This window comes from Protopterus annectens, chromosome 1.part2 (genome assembly GCF_019279795.1).
Source record: "Protopterus annectens isolate FY-2018-M chromosome 1.part2, PAN1.0, whole genome shotgun sequence".
Taxonomy (NCBI): Eukaryota; Metazoa; Chordata; order Ceratodontiformes; family Protopteridae; genus Protopterus; species Protopterus annectens.
In genome coordinates this window covers 109,400,483-109,426,924 of record NC_056727.1, presented here as the reverse complement: position 1 = coordinate 109,426,924, position 26,442 = coordinate 109,400,483, and the positions used below count along the sequence as shown (strand labels likewise).

At 42.7% G+C, this 26,442-nt stretch overlaps 1 protein-coding gene across 1 annotated transcript in view; it reads left to right on the top strand.

Annotated features, from left to right (window-relative positions):
* PSME4 (proteasome activator subunit 4) overlaps positions 1–26,442 on the top strand; it is a 2,990,260-nt gene that overhangs the window by 1,514,955 nt on the left and 1,448,863 nt on the right. Inside the window, exon 23 of the mRNA XM_044055122.1 lies at positions 17,203–17,258. Coding sequence (XP_043911057.1) covers positions 17,203–17,258 — 56 coding nt within the window. The remainder of the gene's footprint in view (positions 1–17,202; positions 17,259–26,442) is intronic.

Sequence of the window (26,442 nt, the reverse complement as noted above, 5' to 3'; positions counted from 1 at the left end):
CATTTTGCAGACAAAGAGGAATACAAATATATCTGTACTTGGACGACTGTCTCATACAAGCAGAGAACAAGGACATCCTACTACAGCATCTGGCATTTGTAAAGAGATTATTACCATGCCTAGGGTACACAGTCAACGAACAAAAATCAAAACTAGTACCCTCTCAAGAGATAATATTCTTGGGTGCAAGCTTAAATACAACTGCCCAGATGGCTTATCTCACTCCAGACAAACAAATGCAACTGACTACCTATTTCAAACTGTTGGCAACAAAGGCCCAGTTAACTGCAAGAAAAATTCTGCAAGCTTTGGGCTTCATGGCATCCTGCATTCTACTAATTCCATTTGCAAGACTGCATATGAGGAAACTTCAATGGTACCTAAAAAGTGTTTGGACTCAGCATTGCCACAGCCTGGAAACAATAATTACGCTCATTCCCTGCTTGCAACAGGAGTTTCGATGGTGGGCGAAGGCCTGTCACCAGAACAAGGGACAGCCATTCACCTTACCCCCAGCCAGGCAGACATTGACAACGGATGCATCAGATTATCCCTGGGGGGCACACATGGCAGGAAGATGTATTCAAGGCACATGGTCCACCAACCAAATGCATTTACATATCAGTCAAAAAGAGATGCTAGCTGTTCAGCATGCACTGACAGCCCTCAAGGACCTACTTCATCCGGGACAACTACTGATAAAGACAGACAATACCACGGTCATGTGGTATATAAACAAGCAGGGAGGCACTCATTCTTACCCCTTCTGCAAACTAGCCATGACTTTGTGGGACACAGCATTGACTTACCAAGTACATCTGCAGGCACAATTCCTGCCAGGAAAGATAAATACTCTGGCAGACGAACAAAGCAGAAACCTCATGGACCCCCACGAGTGGAAATTGGATCCACAAGTCTTCAACATGATAACAAGGAAATGGGGATGCCCGGACATAAACCTATGTGCCTCTCCTCACAACTGCCAAATAAAGAGATTCTGCACAAGGACTTATCACAGACAAGCATGGAAAGTGGATGCCCTATCTTTCAGCTGGAAAAACCTAACAGTATATGCCTTTCCTCCACTGCCTCTCCTCCCCAAGGTACTCCTAAAGGTCAGACAAGAGAAGCCAAAAATGATACTGATTGCCCCAGACTGGCCCCGCCAGTACTGGTATCCAATCCTAAGGAACTTGTCGCAATGCCCAGCCTGGACCTTACCTCAGATACCTCACCTACTGTCCCAACAAAACAATCAGATCCTGCACAGCCAACTCAAGACCTTACATCTGGCAGCATGGCGGATAATGTAATCATACAAAACACACCTCTCACTAAAGCAGTGATGGATGTCATTTTGGAGGCCAGGAGGCCTAGTACTAGAAAATCCTATGCTGGAAAATGGAAGAGATTCTGTGCCTGGAACCAGGAACAAGGAATTGACACAGCAGTACCAAATATTCCTCAGATTTTGCAATACTTAACTGAGATGCTGGACAAAGGCCTATCCTTTTCATCAATTAAAATTCATGCCTCTGCCATTTCGGCTCATTACAATACAGAGCCACCAATCTTTTCTCATCCTTTGTTAAGGCAATACTTCAGAGGAGCCAAAAACTTAAGGCTTTCAAGGAGATCACCAATACCTGCATGGGACCTCAATTATGTTTTGGAAAAACTCCCTCTGCCCCGTTTTGAGCCAGCCGCTACAGCTGATATAAAGTTTTTATCTTGGAAAACAGCTCTGCTCCTAGCAATAACCTCTGCAAGACGAGTCTCAGAGCTACAGGCACTCATGGCTGTGGAACCTTTTATCATTTTTTATCCAGACAGGGTTTCTCTGAGGACAAACTTGACATTTATGCCTAAGGTAGTGTCCAGTGTGGCCCTTAACCAAACTATTCATCTGCCTACCTTTTATCCAAACCCACAGAATAAGGGGGAGAGAATTCTGCACTCTTTAGACATACACAGACCGCTACGCTTCTACCTGAACAGAACCAAAGCTTTCAGAAAGACTGAGCAACTACTAGTGGCATATGCTGCAGGATCACAAATAAAGGCTATCTCAAAGCAGACTATTTCAAAGTGGATAGGCCACTGCATTTGTTTCTTCTATTCACAACATGGCAAGCCAGTGCCCCTAAGGGCATTAGGCCACATTCTACCAGAGCAGCAGCCTTCCTCAGGGGAGTACCAACCAAAGACATTTTAGAGGCTGCTACCTGGAGTTCAGTGCACACCTTTTCAAAACACTATCATTTACCACTCTACTCTAAATCCAGGGCAGGCTTTGCCACTGCAGTTCTGCAGGGCCTCATAGCCGCTCCTAATGTTTTTTAGCTCCAACCTCCCAACCATAGCTTTGGGATTCAACCCAAGTGTAATGACTGCAACAGTGAAACACGAAGAACATAGTACAGTTGTGTACACTTACCATAAATGTAGATGTTCGAGTGTATTCACTGTTGTAGTCCAGGTTACCCATCCACCATCCCCCATCTCTTTGCTGGAACTTATCTACACTTTTCTAATCTATACAACCTATGTTGTGTATTTGCTTGTAGATGAAGGTATTATATTTTTGATGCATGTTTTATTGGCATAATTTTAGCCTATCCTTTTTGGGGGTACCTGACATCTGAGGCAAGAAAAACTGAAGAAAATGGCGTCGGCTGCATCTTTTATATCACTGGCGCACTGACGTCAGGGAAGAGGTGACAGCAACCAACGCCAGACCTAGACTTTGGAATTTAGGCCGACTGAGGGTAGCCTGCCAGCAGGATAACCAAAGTGTAATGACTGTAACGGTGAATACACTCGAACATCTACATGTATGGTAACTGTACTATTTTCATCCTTTGAGTTGCTGTATGGGCATAGGGTGAGGGGACTTCTAGATTTAATTCGAGTTGAGTGGGAAGGTGAGTGCGAGTGTCGCAAGGAGTATGTTGTGGCATACATTCTGTACCTCAGGACAAGGCTCAGGGAACTCATGGGCTTGGCCCAGTAGAACCTGGCAGAAGCCCAACAACAGAAAAAGGTGTGGTATGACAGGAATGCTCGCGCTAGAGTATGCTGTGGGGCAACAGGTAATGGTTCTCATTCCTGTCAGACTCAATAAGCTGCAAGCAGCTTGGGAGGGACCCTACAAGATGGTAAGAAAAGGTAAGTGATGTTAATTACATGGTGGAACTGCTAGGCCGAAGGCAGGGGCACAAAGTGTACCATGTTAACATGATGAAACCTTACCATGATAAGGAGGCTCTTGTGCTGAACATTTGCAGAGGATTGCAGGAGGAGTCTGAGGGAAATCTGGGGACTGATCTCCTCAGTGAGGCTCGGGCTGACACCTCAGTGGAAGGGTAACAATGTCCCAGCAGCTGTCTCCTACCCAGGTTTGAGAAATTCGAGCAGTGTTGCAGGAATTTGTGGACATGTTCACTGGGAAACCAGGGTGCACCCACCTGGGGCAGCACCAGGTGGACACAGGACCCCAAAGGCCTATTAGGCAGGCCCCTTATAGAGTGCCTGAGAGAGTCAGACTCTGAGGGAGGAGGTACAGGAGATGTTGGAACTAGGGGTGATTCAAAGAGTCCAATAGTCTCTGGGCTTCCCCAGTGGTGCTGGTGCCAAAGAAGAATGGCAGCACCAGGTTCTGTGTGGACTACAGGAAATTAAATAGTCACGCAGCATCAGATGCTTACTCCATGCCTAGGACAGAAGAGGCCCTAGAGCAGCTGGGTGGGGCTAAGTATCTTACAACCACTGATCTTACCAAGGGTTACTGGCAGGTGCCCTTGACCCCCAGTGCTAGAGAGAAGTCAGCCTTTGTGACTCCTTTTGGCTTGTATGAGTTCACAAAGATGCCCTTTGGGATGAAGAATGCTACAGCAACTTTCCAGAGGCTGGTAGAGCATATCCTAGCAGGAGCAGGAGGGTTTGCCCTTGCTTACCTAGATGATATTGCCATCTACAGCCATTCCTGGCTAGCGCACCTTCAGCTTGTCAGGGAGGTGCTGGGCATACTACAGAGGGCAGGGTTGACCATTAAGCCGAGCAAATGTCAGGTGGGTATGGCAGAGGTCTCCTATATAGGACATGGAGTGAGGAGTGGTACTATAAGGCCAGAACCTGCCAAAGTGGAAGCCATTCAGGTATGGCCTGCACCTGTTACTAAAAAGCAGGTGAGGGCATTTTTAGGCACAGCAGGGTACTAAAGAAAGTTCATCCCCAGTTATAGTACCCTAGCTGCTCCCCTCACAGACCTCACAGGGAAGAACAGGCCAGATAAGTTAGTGTGGACCCCAGCATATGAGCAGGCATTGCAGAAGCTTAAAGAACCTTTGGGAGGACCCCCCTGTGTTAGCCAGTCTAGATTACAGAAAATATTTTGTTGTGCAGGTGGATGCTTCGAACCATGGGGTGGGGGCTGTACTTAGCCAGATTTCTTCAGAAGGGAAAGAGCACCTAGTGGTTTATCTCAGTTGTAGGCTCCAACCCAGGGAGGAATGCTATGCAGTTGCAGAAAAGGAATGTCTAGCCATAGTGTGGGCACTGCAGAAACTTCAGCCTTATCTGTATGGAAGAAAATTCACCGTTATGACAGATCACAACCCCTTAACATGGTTAAACAGAGCCAGCCAGCAAAATGCCAAGTTGCTAAGATGGGGCCTGGGGTTGCAAGCATATATGTCCTTGCAGCACCGCAGTGGGATTAGCAATGCCAGTGCAGATGGGCTCTCAAGACAGGGAACGGGGTAAGGTATACTCAGATAGACCTAACTCCTCCAAGCAGCATTTCTCAAGAGTCACTTGAAAAACTAGCTTGAGTTCTCCAGGGGGGAGATATGTGAAGATTGGGTGAAGATAGATGAAGGCTGCCAGCCTAGCTGGATAGAAATTTAGACATAATTCTGTCATTCATAAATATTAATGTAAACCACAGGCTTGTTGTCTTAAATGGGAAAAATAATGTTACATGTGGAACTGAAGAAAATGTAGCAATGGTGCACTCTACTGACCAAGTAAAGCATGTTGTGACCCTTTGAAGTTAAAACTCGGAGTTAGTCAGTCTACAGTGAGGCATCCTGCCTTATGTTGTAAGGCCAGAGTTAATGGCCAGAATTTGCATGCATAAATGTCTTTATTGCTCTGGTTTCTGCCCGGAGGTGAAGAATGTAAATGTAGTTTCTGTTAGCCTGGGAACCCAGGGAAATGTAAAGAATGATGTAATGTGAACCAGGAATGTGATTTTAAAAACAGAGAGAATCAGAGAGCATTAAGCATTTTTGTCTTGACCATCCAACTCACCAGCACTGTCTTGCTCTATATGTAAGTTTATCTTAGACTTGTGTTTTTTCTTAGAAATAGCTAGAAACTCGAAAGATTAGACCAAGCATTTTCCTGTGATGTCAGACTCTACTACTGAATTATTTTAAGTATTTCTCTGTGATCTCTGAACTCTTGACTAGCAATGTGTAGTAAAAAGTATTGTCTTGTGTTTTGACTATTTGTGTTTAAATATTTTTAAAACCTCTTTCAACTGTGGCTGTTTTTGTAGAGATAATTTAAGCTCTTTAGAGTACTTGCATGCCTTTGGTAAAATTGAACAAAGCCACTCTAATATCTTTAGCCATGGGCCATACTACCAGTTGGGTAATAATATTGCACAGTAATAATTGGACACCTTTTTAAGGGTCTTTGAGTAGCTGATAAATATTAGTGGGTGGTGGCAGCTGGTACTACTGTATAGTCTGGGAAAAAGAGGCACAGCTGGAGAACCTCTGCCAGCCTTCCCCAGTAGTGTCTGTGTGGTTGTATAAACTCTTCTCAGTGTCTGTGTGTGTGTGTGTCAGTTACTTGGGCAGGGACACGAAGCACTGGTTGGCCAGTGAGGGTGCTGAACATTTTGGCTTGCCCACTAGGCTGAGATCTGGACCCTATAGCTGTGCCAGTGAGGAGTCTTATTGGGGACCTGGAGAGCAGGGGTCCGACCACCCCTGGACTGACTGTGATCTCTGTGTGCTTGTAAGGGAAATTGCACTTTACTGTGTGTATTTGTTATCCTTTCTTCCTCTATGAGACACCCCTCACTGGTGTTACTGGTGAGGATTGAGGCTCCTTGATTGCTGGGCAGGGCACGGGTGTCACATTTGGTTTACCAGAAAAAATTGGAAACAACATGGCACATTTTCTTACAATCTGGCTTCCCAAGGTACTAGACTACCTGAAGAAATGTAATTTGGTATTGAGGGAGCACACAGGTCTCTAGTTACATCATCTTCAAGGAACAATTCCTCTACGAGATCTACCATAAGAACTTTTTCCTCACAAGATAGAGAGTTAATTCTTAAAACTGCTTGGTCAAAGTCTCCCCTTAAAATAGAAGACAGAATTATTTGTTTTGACAACTGTTCCACTTCAGTCATTTCTAAAATAAAATGCTTTCTTCCATTAATAAAAGAACTGAAGAAAAAACAAATCAAACTTTATTGTTTCCAGCCAGATTCAAATGTTTCTTCCTGATGAAACTAAAATCTTTGAGGACTTAGATGCAGCTTTATCATATCTGAAAATTATTAACATTCTTGAACAAACGGAAGGCATGGACGGGAACAGTGCTTCATTAAAGAGACAAGCAGAGAGATCACACTGTTTACTAGTTTTCTTTCCTAAATTTGACAATAAGGAAAAATATATTTTTCATTTCTTAGACATCCGTAGGCAACTCCATTTTTACTGCATAGGACTAAGGAGTTTAGAAAAACTGATCAATTGTTTGTTTCATTTCGCCAATAACAAGATGAGAAAACCAGTTTCAAAAATTTCACTAGCTAATTGGATCACATAGTTCATTTCCCATGTTTATTCACTGAGAGCTACACACTCTAGGGACCTAAACCTTGTCACCACAAAAAACAGAACATGCTGGAGGGATAGATTCCTGTCCCAAAGATTCCCATACTCTGGAACAAACTACCTATCTATATCAAACAAAGCTCCTCATTAGCACTCTTCAAGAAAAATCTTAATGATTGGATGGGAGATAGGAAATTCACCCTGGGGTTCACTTCTGTGGCTCTGCTCGACAGTGGCACAGGAAAATAATTTTCTTGGGTGGGGAAAGCCATGGTACCTTTTGGCTAGGCTTATATAGGCCCTAGGGCCAATAGCCTAGTACCTACCTATGAACTTATGAGAAGCCTGACCTTACGAAGACATCCAAAAGCTCATTCATACAATTCAATGGCTACATCAGCTGCTTTTTGGGCTAGAACCTCCATTGGTGACATTTGTGCAGCTGCCATATGACCTAATGCTCATATTTTTGTTTCTCATTACAAATTGGACATCCTCTCCAAGAAGAGAGCAGCATTCTGTTCTGTTGTTCTTTGGAACTTCCTTCCATGAGGGCCACCCAAGGTAATCGTAGCTGTGGACATTATCCTATTTACTGAGGAACAAATGAAAATGACAGCATCCGATATAAAAAGTTATGTACTCACCATAACTGTGCATCTGTGTTGTTCATTTTCATTCTTCCTCAGTTTCCCCCTCCATGTCTTTAAGAAAGATCTAACAGAATTATTTTGGGAACCATCATTCCTGTTTGAGCTCCTGATCTTTCAGCTATTTCTTTTCTGTAATAGCTATCCTGAGGTCCCATGTTGTATAATAGCAGCAAACTCGATCTGAAGTAATACAATGATCAGGGGCATTATGGATAAGGGGAGGAGCTAGAGAAGTCAGATCCTAGAATCTAAAGAAAGTGGTTGATTCTGATCCAAATTCATTAATTGAGGATGAATGAAAATGGACAATACAGATGCATAGTTATGCTGAGTACATAACGTTTACTTTTCTTGTCATCTCCATTTGAACCTATGTCAGATTTAACAAGAGTTTTTTTAATGAAAACCCTCAAACAAAAAAGCAAATGCATACCATCAACACCCCCATAACCTATTAACTTAGAACAGACAGTTGCGTACATCTTCAAATAATAATGTTTAATCTTTCTGATAAGAATACTTGTCCCAAATCGACATTTGCACCCACAGGAATTACCTAACCAAAGGTTAGTTATCCATCCTAAGGAGCATGTTACAGCTTCTACTCTTACGTAAACTAATTGCTGTTCTCTTCTTGCCTTATCTTCTTTCCCCCTCCCAGTTGTTAAAAAAAAACCGCTTGGATGCTTTCAGGAAACATTGTTTAGCCTTAAGGAAACGTGCACTGGCTGTCTTTAAATAAAACTAAATTATGTAATGTTCTGGGAAATGCTTTGAAGTATTTAGGTATCAGGAAAGGTGTTCTTATTCACTTCCAGTAATGTCAAACTTTTTTATTAAGCTCCTTGCCCTTGTACCTTTTAATTTTACATTTCTCCCAACAAGCACTGTCCAGAACTCTCAAGATTTATTGCATGTCAGGGTGTCTGCATGGAATTATTAGAATAGAATGTATGCTATCCTCAGCTGCAGACTTTTCAACATACACTCAACATTTATTTGCTAAAAGAAAAGAAATCATTGCATTCACAGTGTTCTATTATTTTTAAAAAGCCCACATGCTTACACAAAAACTTGTTAGATTAAACCAATGGCATCAATCAATTAACCCATGCAAAAGTAAGAGAAAACATCTCCATTCTACACATATATTAGTCATTTTTATCAGAGGAATGAGACGCAGAGTCCTCTTTTGTTTGATGGCTCACTTTTTGAGCTGATGAGTGGGGAGTCATACAATGGAGTCCCCTATAACTAGAATACAGGGTAGTGTATTGGCTAAGGCTTGACTTATGGACTTGGTAGTTGAGGCTCCACTAGGTGTGGCTGTATGTGCAGCGTTAGGTGGTGTTAGGTGGTGTTTCTGTTGAATATTTTTGGGTTTGCTGAGGATAGTCTTTGTAGGTGAAATGTCTGGAAGGTTTTGGGTTTGGGAAGATTGCATTTAAGTGCCTTAGTATATGCAGGTCTGTGTGTGGTATGCATACTGTGTGGGGTGGATGTAGCGTGTGTTTCTGACAACCCAATTGCTGTTACGCGTATTTTTATGCAAGAGATTTGTCTACAGAGATTTTGTGTATATAGATCTCTTACATACTTTGTTTCTTTGAGGATGAAATGGTTGCCAGTGAACATCAGACAATTGTTGTATTGTCTCAGTTTACCCATATACAACAAACTGGCAGCAGAGAAATGGGAAAGTGCACATCCATCCATGTTGTCTAATTTTTTTAAAGGGTGAACTACAAGGGTGCGGTGCATTAGGAGTTGGGTGGGCACTAAGTGTTATGGAACCATGGAAAAAAGTGGATGGGAAAAGTACATAAATAGCTTGCAATACAGACAATAGAAGTGAAGGAGGGGAGGAAAGGCCAAAAAGACAGCCTTTTAACACTATTACAGCAAAAGGGTGGGAGGTTGGGAAAAAAATCAAGCTGCAAGAAGCAGGCTAGCTAGAGAGGGATCTAATCAAATAAAGTCAATATGGGAGCTGTAGTCCTGTGACTCTGTGCTGCTAGTCAATGACTCCAGTTTGGTTAGAATTTCAGAAACTTTAGTTTAATGTCTTGTTGATGGGTGGAGCAGACACAAAGAACAGGGTGGTAAATGATGAGCAGAATGCAAGGCTCTTAGTAGCAAACCTGGAATATAAACAGCTGTAAAAGTGCTGAAGCACCAGTCCCAAAAAATAATAAACAATTCTCTTAATACTGCAATTCTACCATAGTCTGAGGCACCAGACTATGCAGAAATTTAACAATAATGCTGTTTGTGGAAAAATGCAGTAATAAATAGCTAAATGAGGTTCAGATCAGGCAGTAGTTCAGTTTTTCCACAACTCTGAATGACATTGTGCCACTGAGGTCCCTGACAGGGTTCAAAATACAAACAGCTAGCTTTTACAAGGAACTCTGCTTATGGAGATAGCAGTACAGAATAATGTTTAAAAACATCTTCCCACAACTGTAGATGAAGCTACAAGACTATGGTCTCAAAACAAACTAAAAAGATGCAGACTGATAACTGTTTTTGTTGAAACATGGGCAAAGGCAGAAAAGTGCCAAAAAGTACGACTACCACACAGGTTATTATAACTACAATTTAAAATATTTAAGCAGAATTGAAATAAAACACTTTTTTTTCTTTAATTTTGGATGGAAAGCTTATTATCACAGTTCAGGGCTTTATACACCTCTGAATCTTGCATAAATGATGTTTGAATGTTCTGGATGTTTTCTCTATTTGGAACCAGGGTATGTTGTGCCTTTATTTTCTACTTAATTGTCATGAAGAAAATTCTGCAGTGGTCAGTTTGGTAGCTTTTTTGGTTGCAGTGTAGACTGCTGTTCATAGGTTCATAGGTAGGTACTAGGCTATCAGCCCAAGGGCCTACATAAGCCTAGCCAACAAGGTTCCCTGGCTAACACCACCCAAGAAAGTTATTTTCCTGTGCCACTGTCGAGCAGAGACACAGAAGTGATCCCCGGGGTGTATTTCCTATTTCCCATCCACTCATCAAGATTTTTCTTGAAGAGGGCTAATGAAGAACTTTGCTTGACATAGATGGGTAGCCTGTTCCAGAGTATGGGAAGTCTCTGGGACAGGAATCTATCCCTCCAGCATGTCCTGTTTATTGTGATGACAAGGTTTAGGTCCCTAGAGTGTGTATCTCGGAGGGATTAGGATTTCTTTAGGTGTAGCATGTCCAGCAGCTTTGGGTTTGACATAGCTTTATATGTTAGGTAGAGATCACCTTGGAGTAGGCGATATGCTATGGAGTAAACCTGGTGTTTTTTGAGGCGGTCAGTGTAGGGCATTTGTTTGAGGCCAGTAATCCTCTTTGTGAAGTACTTCTGTGGCCTTTCCAGCTGCTGCAGATGTCTTTTGAGGTACCTTCCAAGATAGGCGTTGTACTCTATAATGGGTCTAATGAGTGTCGAGTAGAGGGGAACAATGACCACTTTTTTCCTGGTTGAGAACCCTTTTCTGATGAGGTGTGCCATGTAGAAGGACTTCCTGACTACTGTGGCAATGTGACTATCAAAGGAGAGACTACTGTCCACCTGGGTCCCAAGGTCTCTTATCACACATTCAGTGTTAAGTAGATTGCTGCCTATGTGGTAGTTCATGGGTTCAGAGTTTTTACCAAAGGGGATGACACTGCACTTTTTGGCATTGAGCTTGAGGCCATGGCTCTGACATCAGGCATCTGTCTCAGTGAGGTCCTTCTGTAGGCTGTCCACATCATTTGGGGACTTGACTATGTCTCCTAGTTTGCAGTCATCTGCGAACTATGTTAGCCAGAGGCCTTCTGTGTTAGCCTGTACTTCAGAGAAGTAGATACCAAACAGGAGAGGTCCCAGGATGGAACCCTGTGGTACTCCACTTGTCACTGCTTTGAGGTCAGATTTGGAGTCTGCAACTTTTACAGTGTGGGTTCTGTCATTGAGCCAGTTGGCAACCCATCTTGTGACGTAGGGATTTATACCTGGTTTAGTGAGTTTAGCTATAATTCCAGAATGGGGGATGGTGTTGAAAGCCTTGGCGAGGTCAAGATAGGCTGTGTGAACCACCTTACCCTCATCTATGGCTTTGGTGACTGCCTCAAAGAAGTTGATCAGGTTCAGAAGGCATGATCTGCCTTTCACAAACCCGAACTGGGTGGGATCCAGAATTTGGAGGTTACCAATATCTTTGTTTATGAGTTCCATGATGATACGTTCCATGGCCTTGCAGCCCAGGCTCGTCAGGCTAATAGGTTGATAGTTCCTGGGATCAGTGGTGGCTCCCCCTTTGTGAAGTGGGATAACTGTTGCTGTGCGCCATTCAGTGAGCACAAAGCCTGATGCGAGGCTATTATTGAACATGGTGCTTAAGTGGGGAGCCATTTTGTTCTGAAGTTTGTGTAAAACATAGCCTGGGATGTTGTCCAGTCCCATGGATGCTGTGTTTTTAGCTTTAGAGAGTGCAGCTTTTACCTGCGTAGTTGTGATTACAGGGACTCTGCATTCTTCCTGTATAGATATGGGCCCTTTGTGGGGGGGGGGTAAAGTTAGCACTGAGCCTATCTGCCAGGATGTTGGCAATATCAGTTGGTTCTGTAATTTTCGTGCTGTTGTGCTGTATCTCAGAGCAGATCTGGGTGTTGCCAACAAGATTCTTGACATAGCGATAGAATGCTTTGTGGTTGTCCTTAGAATTAGTGACAATTTTGTTTTCATAGCTAGCTTTGGAGGATCTTATAAGGGATCTCATCTTCTTACTGAGGCTGACCAGGGAGCTCCTCTACACATGAGATTTTACTCTCTTTTGAAACAGTTTCTTCCTTTTGTTGTACAGTTTGTTTATGGCAGGGGACCACTAGATTGGCTTCCTTTTTTGGAGGATAGCGTCTTGGTTCTGTTTGGGATAGCACGATCCATGCACTTGTGTAAGTGCTTATAGAGTGCATTTGTGTAGGATTCAGCAGTTGTAACTGTATTGTCCATCTGCATGGGTGTCATGAAGTTCACCACTTCTGTCTTAAGAAGCATGAAATTGGCTTTGGAGAAATTTTTTACCTTGGTTTCCTTAATGGGGGGTGGGGGTGGGATGTGGATATCAAGGGTGATTAGCTTATGGTCGGATCGGACCAATGAGGAGTTGACTTCAGGTGTGGAACACCGCTCACTCATGTTGGTAATGACTAGGTCTAGGATATTGTTGCCCCTGGTAGGGGTGTGAATAAGTTGATTCAGGGCATTGGAGTTTATGAATTCCAGAAAGCGTTGAGCTAAGGAGTTGGTACATGAGTAGTTTTCCCTGTTAATGGTGGGGTAGTTGAAGTCGCCCATTATTAGGGTGTTTGGTTGAACCCTAATATTTTCCAGTACATCAAGAAAAGAAGAGTGGGAATCCTTGGGCATGGTGGGGGATCTGTAGCAAGCCCCAATTTGGATTGCAGTTTTGCCCAGAGCTAGTTGCACTTGGATAACTTTGGATGCATTATGCTGAGCAACTAGCCTGGAGGTGTGGATATTCTTAATGAATATAGAGACACCTCCGCCTTTGGTGTTTCGGTCCAGGTTACATGGCCGAAAAGTGGGGTATGAGTTATAGCCTGGTAGTTCAGGGGTGCTCTCTGGAGCCTTGAACCAGGCCTGAGTCACTGTACAGATATCGATGTTCTCCATTTTAAGGAGTTCTTCAAGTGAGTGCATTTTGAGATTTAGACTATTAGCATTGAGTAACATTACCCTCAGATTTTGCTTGCCTGTTGTGGTGAATTTGTTATTTGAACCTTGCCTACAAAAGGCACTATAGGGGCAACAAGAGCCTTATCCAGTATCCGGAATCCCAGGGGCAATAGGTGCAGGCCATCTGTGGCAAAGCATTGTGGTCTGTCGACCATGTCATCCCAAGCAGACAGATACTGGATCCCCTTAGAATGACACCAGAAGCTTAGCCAATTGTCCTTGCATTGTGGTATAATTTTGGGCGATGGCAGAATGCTACTCAGGGCTAGGGTCATACCTGCCTGGGCTACAAGATTGGAGAGCTCTTCCATGTCTCTTTTCATGTAGTCCAGGGAGGTACATCTCAGGTCATTCACACCAACGTGGACAATGACAGAGTCATATTTGTACTTGTTGTGGAGTGACCTGAGTGCGTGGGTTATGTGGTGGATCCTGGCACCCGACAGGCAGCTGACAGCAGCCTTCTCCTTGTTTAACCTGGTGAGTGGGACATCAGTGTGCATGACTATAAAGTCACCTATGACTAGTGTGTTGGGTACGTTGTTTTGCCTTATTGGCTGTGGTTGAGTGGTACACTGAGTTTGTGGGCTGTGTGTCATTTGGGTTGTGTTGGGGGATGGAGGTTGCTTGCGTTTCTGCTTTGGAGGTCTCTGTTGCTTAGACAGATTATTATTGAGAGGCTCTGTGAATATTTTTGTGTTACTATGTGTGGATTTTGGTGATGTAGATTTAGTGAGACTATGTGATGATTGTGGTGTGGTGCAAATGTTTACCTTCTCCTCATGACTGTCAAATTCAGTCTTGGTTGGAGAGAGCTTTACCTCCAGTTTGGCTAGATAAGTGCATTTCTCACAGGTTGTAGTGTTAGGAGGAGAGGGTTGTCTGCGTACATGAGGCAATTTCTACATTGCCTCAAGATGCCCTGATTCATCAGATAGACAGGAGAGAACACTGGGAGCTGACCCTTGGACAAGCCTGAAAAAAATATTTTCCTCTAGATTAGTGAGGAAAGTTGAGTGCGGTGGTGGTGTTGCAGTAGCGTTGTCGCCTCATAGCAAGACGTTGTCCCGTTCGATTCTCAGCTAGAGCGTCTTCTGTGTGGAGGCATACGTGAATGGGGCGTGCCTTCGTTGAAGGTTGTGCGTCAGGGCTGGTAACCCGGTACGTAAAAATCCACTACCAATCATTAGCGGACCGGAGTTCCACTGTGGTGACCCCTAACCGGGAAAAGCCGAAAGACACAAACAAACAAACAAATTAGTGAGGAAAGTGAGTACAAGAGCTGTTTTTCTCTAAGCAAGTGAGAAAAGTAAGTACAAAAACTGTTTTCCTCTAGGTAATGAGGAAGGTTGAGTGCTATAGTAATTAGTAGCTTATTTAGTGCTTACAAGTTCTGAACAAGTGCTGAGCACGAATAAGCAAATTTAAGTGCTAAAACTAAGAATCTGTATCTGCACTAAATGAGTTACAGGACAGAAACAAATGCAAATGCAGTCAAATCAGAAAGTTGAGAGAGATGGAAGAGATTGCCCAAACAGCCAATAACTACAATTTCTGGGCCAGAACCATTCCTTATGTGGTAGACAGGTTACCTAGTGCTTACCACTCCCACTGATAAGCTAGAAGGCTTCCCTCCAACACAGAAAAGCTTGGGGGGCTCAGAAGCTTACATACAGTCCTGGATACAGCAAATCTGTATCTGGAACACCAGTTACAGGAAAGGTAGGAAACAGGCTTATAGTTTTTTTTTTTTTTTTTTTTTTTTTTTACAGAAAAGTAGTAAAAACAATTGACATGCAGTGCAAGCTAGCACACTTGAGTATGTAGCAATATTAGACCAAACAGAGTTTAAAAATGCAATTAAATTAAAAAGGACTAAAAGCAAGTGCAGAAAGAGTTTATTAGGTAGAATGTGGTAAAGAGATGGGACTGGGGGAGTGTCCCAGATCAAATCTACAGTGGGGCGGGCAACTGCAAAAGCCACCAAATTTAAACTACAAGCCAAAAATAGGGAGGGTGGGTGGCACAAAACAGCTTCAACAGAGATCTAAGCAACAACTAACAGTTCAAACTCTAAAACCAAAAAAATATTCTCAGCTCTGTATATTTGCAGATAGATTGGAAAGCAGTCTCTCAGAACAGAGACAACAGTTTCAACAGAGATCTAAGCAACAATTAAAAACCCAAAGAAATATACTCAGCTCTGTATATTTGCAGATAGATTGGAAAGCAGTCTCTCAGAACACAGGTTCCAGCAATTAAATGCAGGCTGTTACTAACAGGTCTAATTTTATGCAAGTCTGAACGGCCTTTCTGTATTTTGGGAGATTTTGAACTTCCTGAGTGATTGGCTTCTGTATCCACTATAGGATCCATGGCCATATGATTTTGGGAGTTCATTTTAAGGTAACCTTCCCTGCAACTGTGCCTTTTTGTGTCTCAACCTTCTCTGCTTTTCATTAGGGGTGTATGTACCTTGACCATTGGTAGAATCTTTCTCTCCTCTCCTTCCCCTTAGTAGGTGGTGGTGCTTGCCTTTTTCAATGGGTTTTTTATTTATATGTCCCTTTTGCAGAGTTTGAGCCAGTAGGGCACAGTCCTTATTCTTGAGGAGATTCTTCCTCCAGGAGCAACTAGTGTGAGAATGTTTATTTGCCACCTCCTTGGGAATTTGAGAGTTGGCAGTTTCTTTTATCCCTTTGTGGGTGTGGGAGTTTGGTCATCTTTGCCAAAAGCCCATTCCTTGCTTGTTTATACTGTGGTTTATCTGCTCCATTCTGGAGGTTTCTTCCAGGATGTTCTGGCTTTGGCATGATTGGGCTTTGTTGTAATCCTCTTGGGTCATTGCACTCCCTTTCCAGACCATCTGCTTTGTTAGTGGTCTTTCTGGATGGTGGTTTTACTGCTTTGCGTTCAACCCAACCATAAGACCCATCAAGAAGGACCTTTTGAATTTGACAATTGCTTGTTCCATAAAGAAGACCTTATGTGATAGACTGGGCGTACCTTTCTTCCATCTCTCTGTAGGGCTGTCATCTTTTTAGTCCATACTTTCCTTCTGGACTTGTGTACTTGTAAATTACTTATTAGCAATGGGGGTGACACATCATTATTCATAATTTGCAGGTTAGTACTAATGGAGTAAATTGATGAGTTACAGCAGTTGATTACATCTTTGTAGTCTGTGTAATGTTGAATTGTACATTGCCATCTTGGGCATGCATCTAATTCTTGAGTGCAAGTACTTTCAGAAAAAAGATGCAGGATGCACTTCAGTGATTAGGGCAAACATAACCAAAGAATTCATCAAAGAGATATCCCTTTTTGTATATTAACTGATAGTACAAGAATATAGTAATGTATGACATAGATTAATGTCAGTTTTACAGACAATAACACAGTACCTAATTTCCAAGGGTACACATGTATGAGATTCATATTACCTTGGATTGGGGTATGTACTCTGCTGTCTGTTTGACAAAGGTAAGTGAAAATCATAACTGTACTGTTGTGAGAGTCTTTGTTTCTGTTTTCTGTTGCTGTGATAAGTAATTTACACATATGTACTTTTCACTAGTGACATGAAATCCTTCTAGAAACTGGTACTGAATGTCAAGTTTTGTGTGAAAAGTGGCTTATTAGAAGCACCGTAGAACAATAATATGATACACTGTAAAGCTGAATACATGAGTTTGAATCTCATTTTATTTTTCATATTTCATGACTGAACATGATATTGAACTACTTTATGACCATTTCAACTCCTCAAATTAAAAGCACTGAGACGAAGATACCACTATTGTGCCATGTTATACATACTAGTTGAGAAGCGATAAATGAAGTTTCAGATTAATTTTATTTTTATATGGCCTTCCTCACTTTGCAGGCAGTTTTATTTGAACCTTTACTTTAATCAGATAAAAAGTAGATGTAAATATGCTTTGTTTTGTTAGATCACATGCTTGACAATTCAGAAGATGACACCAAGTCCATGTTCATGATAATTAAGGTATGTCTGTTTGCACTGTTTGTGTTTCATATTTTCTTTTTATGAGGACTGTATTACTTTTTATTCCTGCTTGTTGTTGTATTGGCCTTTTCTAATATACTTCTTTGTAGCTGTATCAGTCGACTGATAAAATCTGCAGAATTTCTTCTATGCGCAAGTGTGCTTGCCTTTGAAGGACTTTCTTCACCATCGTATTTAAAGTACCACACCCACTCTTTTACTGGGGCACTGCTTTTGTCAGTGCTGATGAAGATATTCATGTGAAGAGAGCATTGCACTTTTTTCTGTTAGTTTTTTCCCAGCATTGCTGGTAGTGAAAGAGTTTTGTCAGGGTTCAGGCAACGTTGTAATAATTCAGATTTCTGTTTTTCATCTTTCACACTTTCTCATTGTTTATAGATATTTTCTTTAGTATTTTGTAGTTTACTCCACTTCTGACCTGCAGATCTAAAGAAGTCTATCAGTGTCATTGTTTCAATAGGTACTACACACACTTTTGATACTGGGGAGATCAGAAGGCTGTGAATTCTAGCCCAGACCAGGTGCTTGTATACACATTTTAATATTGACATCAGGAGGATGCTACAGATGTTCAGTATTAGATCACCAGTGCAGTGGCCTAGGCTTTATGGGTTATATCCTGCCAAAGATATGAGCAGCCACCCAGCCTTGAAAGTTTCAGGGCACTTTCCACGTGCCCTAACCATTGTTCGGCTGACTGAGAACCACAAACAGTGATTAGCAGCAGAAGCTGTAGAGATTTGTTACTGCTGAATTGTGTGGGCTTTGTGGAAGTGACGGCCAGCTAGTGATCCTTCAAGTCTGGGCAGATAAGTACCCTTGAAAAGTTATTATCTCCCAAAGTTCTCTTAAGCTCCATAGTAGCAGATCTGTTTTAGTCCACATCAACTTCTTGGTTGTCTGAGCTGACTGGATCCGACTGCGGCACTTTCTTCTAAAGCTGTGGATATGAGGCCCCAACCCATAATTTTCTCCTCTCACTAAAGTACCTCAGATCTTGTTTGTCACCTAAACTTTTCAGACGTGTGTTCTGATGGCTGTATATTCTCTCAAAAAGTAAAAGTAACTTTTTTCTCCCTAACTCTTTAGCTTTAATGTTAAAAATGTATAGGTGTACTGTGTTAGTTGTAGGTATTTGGTAGTTATTTGTTAAGTAGTGTTGTTAGGGTCATAAGCAGTTAGAGCGAAAATATTTTTTCTCTAGTGTTAAATAGCTTTTAGAGATAGATATTTAAAGAAATGTTTAGGAAAGTAGTTTTTTGATTTTCTTTCAGTTTTTATCTAGTTGTGTTTAGTGTTGTACAATAATTTTTTTCTGATATCAGAAAAAAACAGGGATCTAAGAAATGCATGGCATGTGGACATATTTTCCACATTAGGATCCACACTCTTTATGGGTCAATTATTTAGGCTTTGCCCATTTACAAGCAATTTGATATTTGTGATTCCTTCAGGTCCAGGGATATTCAGTGTCGGAAAGAAAACCTCATACTAAAAGGCTTGCTCCCCCTCAGACTGTGTCTTCATCATCACAACCCATGTCTAGTACTCCAGTCTAGGACCAGCCTCATATTCAGTTTTCCTGGACAGTAGAATGGAGAGAAAGAAAGAAAAAGAGAGGGAGAATTTGAAACAAAACCCAGAGAAGAGAGATCTGAAGAAAAATATCTGAGAAGTCGTCTCCAGATCTGACAGATTCTTTGGTTCCAGCAACTAATACTCCAAGGAAATTGGATCCACCAGCTTCTTGGATCTGATCTCCTTGACCGACTGAATCTAGATTCTCCCCATATTCCATGAGTCCTGGGCTGCATTCATCCATATTAAAGGAGAGACCTCCATCGGTGGCATCATCATCATCATCATCATCATCATCATCAAGGTAACCCTGTCCACCAGATGCCTTACTTGAGGTATGGATATTGATCTAGTGATGAGAAAATTCCTGAGGGCACAAATGTAGCTTGGGTTCTGATGATGCCTTCCCCACTGGATTGCCCAGGAATGAGTCCAACTCTCTTCTCTCTCCGGTACTGGTGTGGCCCTTGGATCCAGTCCCCACAGGTTTGAACCCTGCTATTTCACCTCAGTCATAACCGAAAGCTTGAGTAACTTCAGCTTTGATAGCATCCTTTACTTTCTCAACTCCGATTCTCTCAGATCGAGACAAGTCTCAGAGCTGCAGCATTAGTGCTAGGATCCCAGTGGAGGAGTCATCTCTGAAGTTTTCAGAGCTGTTTCTACTTCTCGGGGCCTCTGCTCTCAGTTGCTCAATCTGAAGTCATCCTCGGAGCTGACCCTGATTGGCCTTGGGATAGTTCCTGCATCGTTAGATAGGAGGGATGTTTCCTCTGCTCCAGTCACAGTGGTAGCAATGCATCTCTGGCTGCAAGAGATCCAGATGTTTCCATAGTAAGATGATTGGCTCTTTACTCATTCTTAAAGGAATCTACTTGTACAACACTAGAACCTATTGCTCCACCTTGTACAGTTACTGTGGATCACAGTCAATCAAAAAGTCAGCTATGTCCCACACAACAAATGGAGATTGAAGGACTGTGATGATGTAACATCCCATAAATTGCCAAACTTCCAGACATCAGAGTACTATTCCTACACCTAGTGGTCTGTTGTTCAGCAGTCTTTCTCAGGCAAGGTTGATTTTTCATCTTTAGGTTTGATGGCCTCTATCATTTCACTAGATGTCCTTCCATGTCACTGTTTCAGTGTTCCTAACTTAAGGGATCTCCTGCCAAGGATAGCCCATCATCCGACTAGTACACCAAAGCCTTTAGTATCTACAGGTGCTGTACGTCACATACATACTCCCCATGCAAGGCGTAGGGCATAAAGGTGATGTACAGAAGCACAACTTAAGAACTTCTTTGCTGTTAGTCTGAACATCTTCTGTGCTGGTTACTGTGCCATTTTCAGATAAGTGCTCCTTTGGGGTTCTTCCTTATCTTTCTCTTTTATTTTTAGTAGTGTTAGTTTGATGCCATCCTGAAAGGAAAAATGTCAGTGCAGGAGGCAAATTCCCCATAAAGATCATTACAGCCAGTCTGTCTCCTTTCTGGGTGCTTCCCACAACTATACGCAGTGGTTCTGTCTGCCAAGCATTTGTCCCAAAGACCCTACATAGTCACCTCTCCTCCTTGTCTATTTACCTTGAAAACCAACGTCTTAAGCTGTTAGCTAAGGGTGCTATGGTAGAGTGTTCATGTCCCAAGGGTCAGCTGTCAGCCAAGAAAAAAAGGCCAAAAAACTCAGGTCAGATAAGAGTTGCTGTCCAGACTTCCCCGGATGTCTATCTCTCAAGGCTGGTGAAAGGCCAAAGGATTGCCTGATCATTGCTATAATTCCTCTGCCATGACCCCATTGAAGGCCGGCCTGGATCCGATTTCTCATACATCCTCGGATGCTTTCCAGATGCCTGCTTCAGACATTGAGCTGGAACCTTGGTTGATCACATTCGGGGACCTGAAGGGGATTCTGCAGATCTTAGTGAGGGAAGAGATCCCAACTAAGTTTATTGAATGTTGACAAGGGGACCCTTACAGGGTTTTTCGTGGGAATGTCCTGCAGAAAAAGAAACAGAAAACCAAGCATATTTCCCCTGTAGTTAAGGATGCCCAATGAGAAAGACAGGGTTTTACTTTGGGATTGTTTTAACACTTTAATGGCTTTAAAGCCTTCTCAAAGGGATCTCTGTGCCTGCCCCTCACTAGTCTTCCACTCCTGTTAAGGGACCAGGTTTCCTCTGATGAAGGTCAGGATTCAGGAGAAGAACCATTAGCCTGTTCTTCTCAGATCTTTCCCCCCTTGGATTATGGTTCACGGGAAAAGGATTCTATTACTCCAGATTCCCTTTTACTCTTCTTTGGGGACAATATTTTCTGTATGGTGGAAGTCTTTAAGTGGGATTATTCTCAGGTTTCTGATATCCACAAGAGGTATTAGCTCCTCCAGATGGAGTCTCCCAAGCCTTCTGCTGTTCCTCTAGTTCTGGCTGCCCTCCTGGATACCCTTTCAGCAGCTTCCATAAACCCTGATTCTCAGACCCCATTTCCTATGAAATATAACCGATTTTACAAGGTGCCTGATGATTGTAAAATTCTATATAAATGCCCTTCTGCTGATCTTTCTGTGGTGTCTGTCTCCTCTGACAAACTTTCCAAGCTGTTGCCGTCTACTAAGTTGCTTCTTCAGCTAAGGATATTAAGGCCATGGTGAGGCTGGGCAAAAAGTTCTATACTGCTGCCATCCTGTCTTTTAGGGCTATTAATTACCAGACTGATATGACCAGGTATATTTTAGCCCTCCTTTCTCAAGTTTTTACCCTTTCCTTGTTTGGTTGTACCTCTCAAGTTGAGGGCAGATCCAATGCAGCTGATGCTTCTTCCAGGGCTGCTTTATTTAGTTCTGCTATGAGGCATTACTCTTGGCTTCATCTTCAAACTTTACCTAATGATATTAAGGTCAAATTATTGGATGCAGCTTTGAATAATAAACATCTTTTTTGTACTGCTGCTGCTGAACTTTTTAAATCTCTCCAGGATAAGGGCAAAGCCTTGCAGGAATTGAAACATATTTTTGTTTGTCCTCTTCTAGAGTTTCAGAGGAATTACCCTTCCAAATCTGCTTTTGTCCTCAAGACAGCCTTGCCCTCCACCCAAGGGTAAAAAGGGTTCTAAATGTGTACCTTCTGCTAAAACTACACAGATCCATATTTCTCAGAAATGCCCTTTTCAGGACAAGCCAGGTTCTGTTTCATAGTTTGCTTCCCTTTTCTGTCTGCCAGCTTCCCTTGTCCCTTCATTTTGATGTGTCCCTTCCAAATTGGTTAAGAATCACAACAGACTGTTGGGTTATGTTTGTTGTACACCAGGACTATTTCATAGGTTCATAGGTTGGTACTAGGCTATCGACCCTAAGGCCTATACAAGACTAGCCGTAACAATTCCCTGGTTATTTCTTCCCACAGTATTTACTTCCCTGGACCCCTGTCTAGCAGGGCGACTGACGTGATCCCCGGGGTGAATTTCCTGTCTCCCATCCAATCATCAAGGTTCCTTTTGAAGAGGGCCAAAGAGGTGCTCTGCTTGACATGTATGGGCAGTCTATTCCAGAGTATGGGGAGTCTCTGGGTCAGGAACGTATCCCTCCAGCATGTTTTGTTCATTGTGTTGACAAGGTTTAAATCCCTGGATCATGGTTTGGAAATTTCTTTCTCCCTTTCTAGACTCCTTGAGAATGGTTTCCTCTCTTCCTAGAGGTGTTTCATTCTCTTTTGACCTAGGGCTTCATTCAGACAGTGCCCCCCTGCCCAGGAAGGAAGGGGTTTTTATTCCAAAATGTTTCTGGTTCCCAGGCAGGAGGGCACCTGGAGACTGGACCTTTCTTAGGTCAGCACTTTTCTCAAGGTCCCCTCCTTTCAGATGTTGTCTCTTCACATTTTTATTACCTCCTCTTCTTCTCCAGGCCTTCATATCCCTATCCATCCCCTTTTCAGGAAATGTTTCTGTTTCCCTGTTTCTTCCTTGCATTTTCAGTTCTCTGTTTTGCCCTTTGGCATTTCAACTTCCCCAAGGATATTTAACAAATGCCTCACTCTTGTCATTGATTTTTGCAGGATGAGAGTGTTCAGATCTTCCCTTATCTGGACGATCTGCTGATCATTCGGGTCTTGTCCCCTGAGGCTCTGCTTCAGGGTTTCCAGTTTACTATTTCCCTGCTACAGAGTTTGGGGTTCACCATTAACTTTCAAAAATCAGTTTTGACCTCATCAGGATCATGTTTTCCTTGGTTGCAGGATCCAGATCATCCCCATGCTGGCATTTCTGTCTGCCATCAAGGCCCTGTCTCTCGTTGCATTTTTCCAGTCTCTTCTTTCTCTTTATTCAGTCACTGCCAGTGACTTTCTTAGTGTCCTCCGATTTATGGCTCCACTGTTCCCATGCTGCCTCTGGCCAGGCTCCATATGAGAGAGCTTCAGTAGTACCTCAAGTCAGTGTGGCTTCAACAATGTACCCCTTGTACTTCTTAGTTCTCTTCCTTCCTTGTCTCAGTCTCTGGCTTCAGTGGTGGATTCATAAAATTTCTCTCAAGCCAGAGCTTCCTTTCTAGCCTCCAGTCCCGACTCAAGCGGTTTACAGATGGCTCAGAGAGAGAGGGTAGGGAGCTTCCTTTAGCTGTCTCAAGGTTCAGGGTCTCTGGCCTCTTCATCAGAGGTCAGACCACATCAGTATCAAGGACATAAGGACTCTGCTTTTAGCTTTTCAGGCTTTTCATACCCTTTTTCATCCTGGGCCCCTCAAAGTTTTCACAGACAATACCACAGTGATGTGGTAAGTCAACAGGCAAGGGGGTATAAGGTCCAACTTTCTTTGTAAGCAAGTTCTTCAGGTCTGGAATCTAGCTGTCAAGTATCGAATGCCACTTCAGGCTGTTTACATTACCTCAGAGCACAATCTAGTGGCAGAGTCTTTGAGCAGGTCCAGCACACAAACTCAGAAATGGACATTTCACAGAAATGTGTTCCTGGACATTTTCCACCAGTGGTGTATTCCTCATGTAGATCTTTTTGCCTTCCCTCTGAACAGACAACATCCTGCTTTCTGTTCCAGAGTACCAAGCCCTCTGGCTTGGAAAGTGGATGCCCTATCTTTTCCTTGGAAGGGAATGTTTCTGTACGCCTGTCCTTCCCTTCCTCTACTGCCAAGAGTCTTGCAGAAGATTAAGCAGGACTCTCCCAAACGTTTGGTGATTCTCTTTTGGCCCAGAACCAGGGGCACTCACCACAAGTTACCTATCTAGGTGGACCTTCTCACACAAGACAGGGGGTCTCTTATCCCTCCTCATTTGTCCACTCTTCATATGATGCTATGGATGATAAGGTTCTGAGTCCTTTTAGGCATATTTTTCTGAGCAAATGCTTTGGGTCCTGTAGGAATCCAGGAAACCCACTACCGGGAAATCAAATTTTTCTTAATTGGAGAGATTTTCTGTCTGGTGCCTCTCTCACCATCATGATCTTCTATCTGCAGAGATTCCTCTGATTCTCTCTTATTTGTGATCTGCTTCATGCTGGTTTGGCATATTCTTCAGTTAAAGCTCACTTATCAATTTCTGCTTGTCTGCCCTTAAATCCTCCTCTGGCCTCCAGAGTTGAGCTCAAACAGTTTTTTAAAGGCCTCTTTCGTATTAGACATCCCAGGAAGCCTATTCCGTCTTCCTGGGACCTAAGTTTTCTTCTTGAAAAATTGACTTGGTCCCCTTTTTGAGCCTGCTGCTTCAGCTTCCTTACAACATTGTTCTTGGAAGACTGTTCTTCTTTTTGCTCTTACTTCACCCAAATGGGTTTCTGAACTTCAAGCTGTTATGGCTGTTCGTCCTTTTCTTAGTTCTTCATGGGAACAGGTTGTCTTTTCATACTAATTGTTCTTTTATGCTTAAGGTGGTTAATGAGTTGTCCCTTAATCTTTTCATTTGCCTTCATTTTTTCCATTTCTGCAGTCTGCCATTGAGAAAGTTCTTTATACTTTGGACTTGCATAGACAGCTAAAATATTATTTGGATAAAACTAAAGCTATTTACAAATGTGAGCAGCTTCTAATTTCTTTTCATTCCAGGTCTTTGGGTTTAGCTGTTTCTAAGCAGACAGTCTCTTCTTGGATTTTTAAATCTGTTTCTTTTTATTATTCATTTCATGGCAAATGTGTTTCCTCTTCGGTAAAGGCTCGCTGTACTAGAGCTGTTGCTTCTTCTGGTACTTTTTTCAAGGGGCTGGATACCATTTCCATCATTGAGGCTGCCACTTGGTCTCAGTCTATACCTTCACTAAATATTATAAATTGGATGTTATTTCCAGGACTAGAGCTTAGGACTGTCCTACATGGGTTTCTTGAGAATTCTTCAATGCCATCCACCTTTCGGGTTTTCTCTCGAGCTTTTGTACTCTCTCTTGCATTAGGAATACTGCAACAGTGATATGGAAGGACATAGTACATTTTTGTTAAATCTTGCCGTAACGGTAGATGTCTTTCTCTTAACTGTTGCAATATTCCCTCCCTTCCTCCTGCCTGTCTGCTTTAGCCTTTTCTGCTTACCCTCCTGGCCAAGGGGTTCTTCTGTTTTTCCTTCTGGATGCACATATTCCTGCTGATCCCTAGGGACATTATGTTTCCCCTGGGTCTTTTCAGTTCTGAAATTTGTGCTTCTGTATGTCACCTTTATGCCCTACACCGTGCACATGGATTATACATGTGATGTACTTCACCTTTAGATAAAGGCTTTGGTATACTGGCCGGAAGAAGGGCTATTCTTGGCTGGGGGTGCCTTTCATAAGGAATATTGCAGCAATGAAGAGGACATCTACTGTTATGGTATGATTTTACACAGCTGCACTTTCCCCTGGCAAGATACCACAATAGAGTGTTGCAGTGGACTCTCTCAGTGAAGTGGTCACAACATCTACACCCCACTCCATACCAAGATTCATCTCACACAAGTCTGTAGAGATCATATGAAATGGTGGCTAACCTCTGTGTCTGTAATGGAAGGAAGAACGTTTTGTCCACAACCCCCCTCCGGGCCACAGTAACCACGGAAGCTTCCTTTCTAGGTTGGGGGGGTGGGGATTTTGAAGGCAAGACTGTATAAAGTGCTTGGCCACCCCTAGAGGCCAACCTTTACATCAGTATCTTTGAGATGAGAGCAGTTCTTCTAACATTGCAGGCTTTTCAGGACTCCTTCTCCATGGGTGTAATATCCATCCACATAGAATATATAACAGTGGTATATAGCAGTGGTGTGGTACATCAGCAAATAAGGAAGAACACAAACATACTCACTTTGCTGAGATGCCATGAGAGTGTGGCTATGGGTGAGGTGTTCTCATCATTTTCTGATAGCAGTATACATCCCTAGGTCATCAAATGTGCTAGTGGACAAGCTAACCAGATCGAGTCTACTCCCTCAAGAGTGGTCTCTCAACGAGACAGTAGTGACAAAAATTTTCAGCTGCTGGAGCCTAACTTCTTGTGACCTCTTGCTTCATACCTGAACAGCAAGTGTAGTAGTTACTTTGCCTTAATTCTTCCACTGGGACAGGGATTCTGTACTTTATAATTGGCCCCAGGTCTCCTCTCCTTTTTGTCCCTGA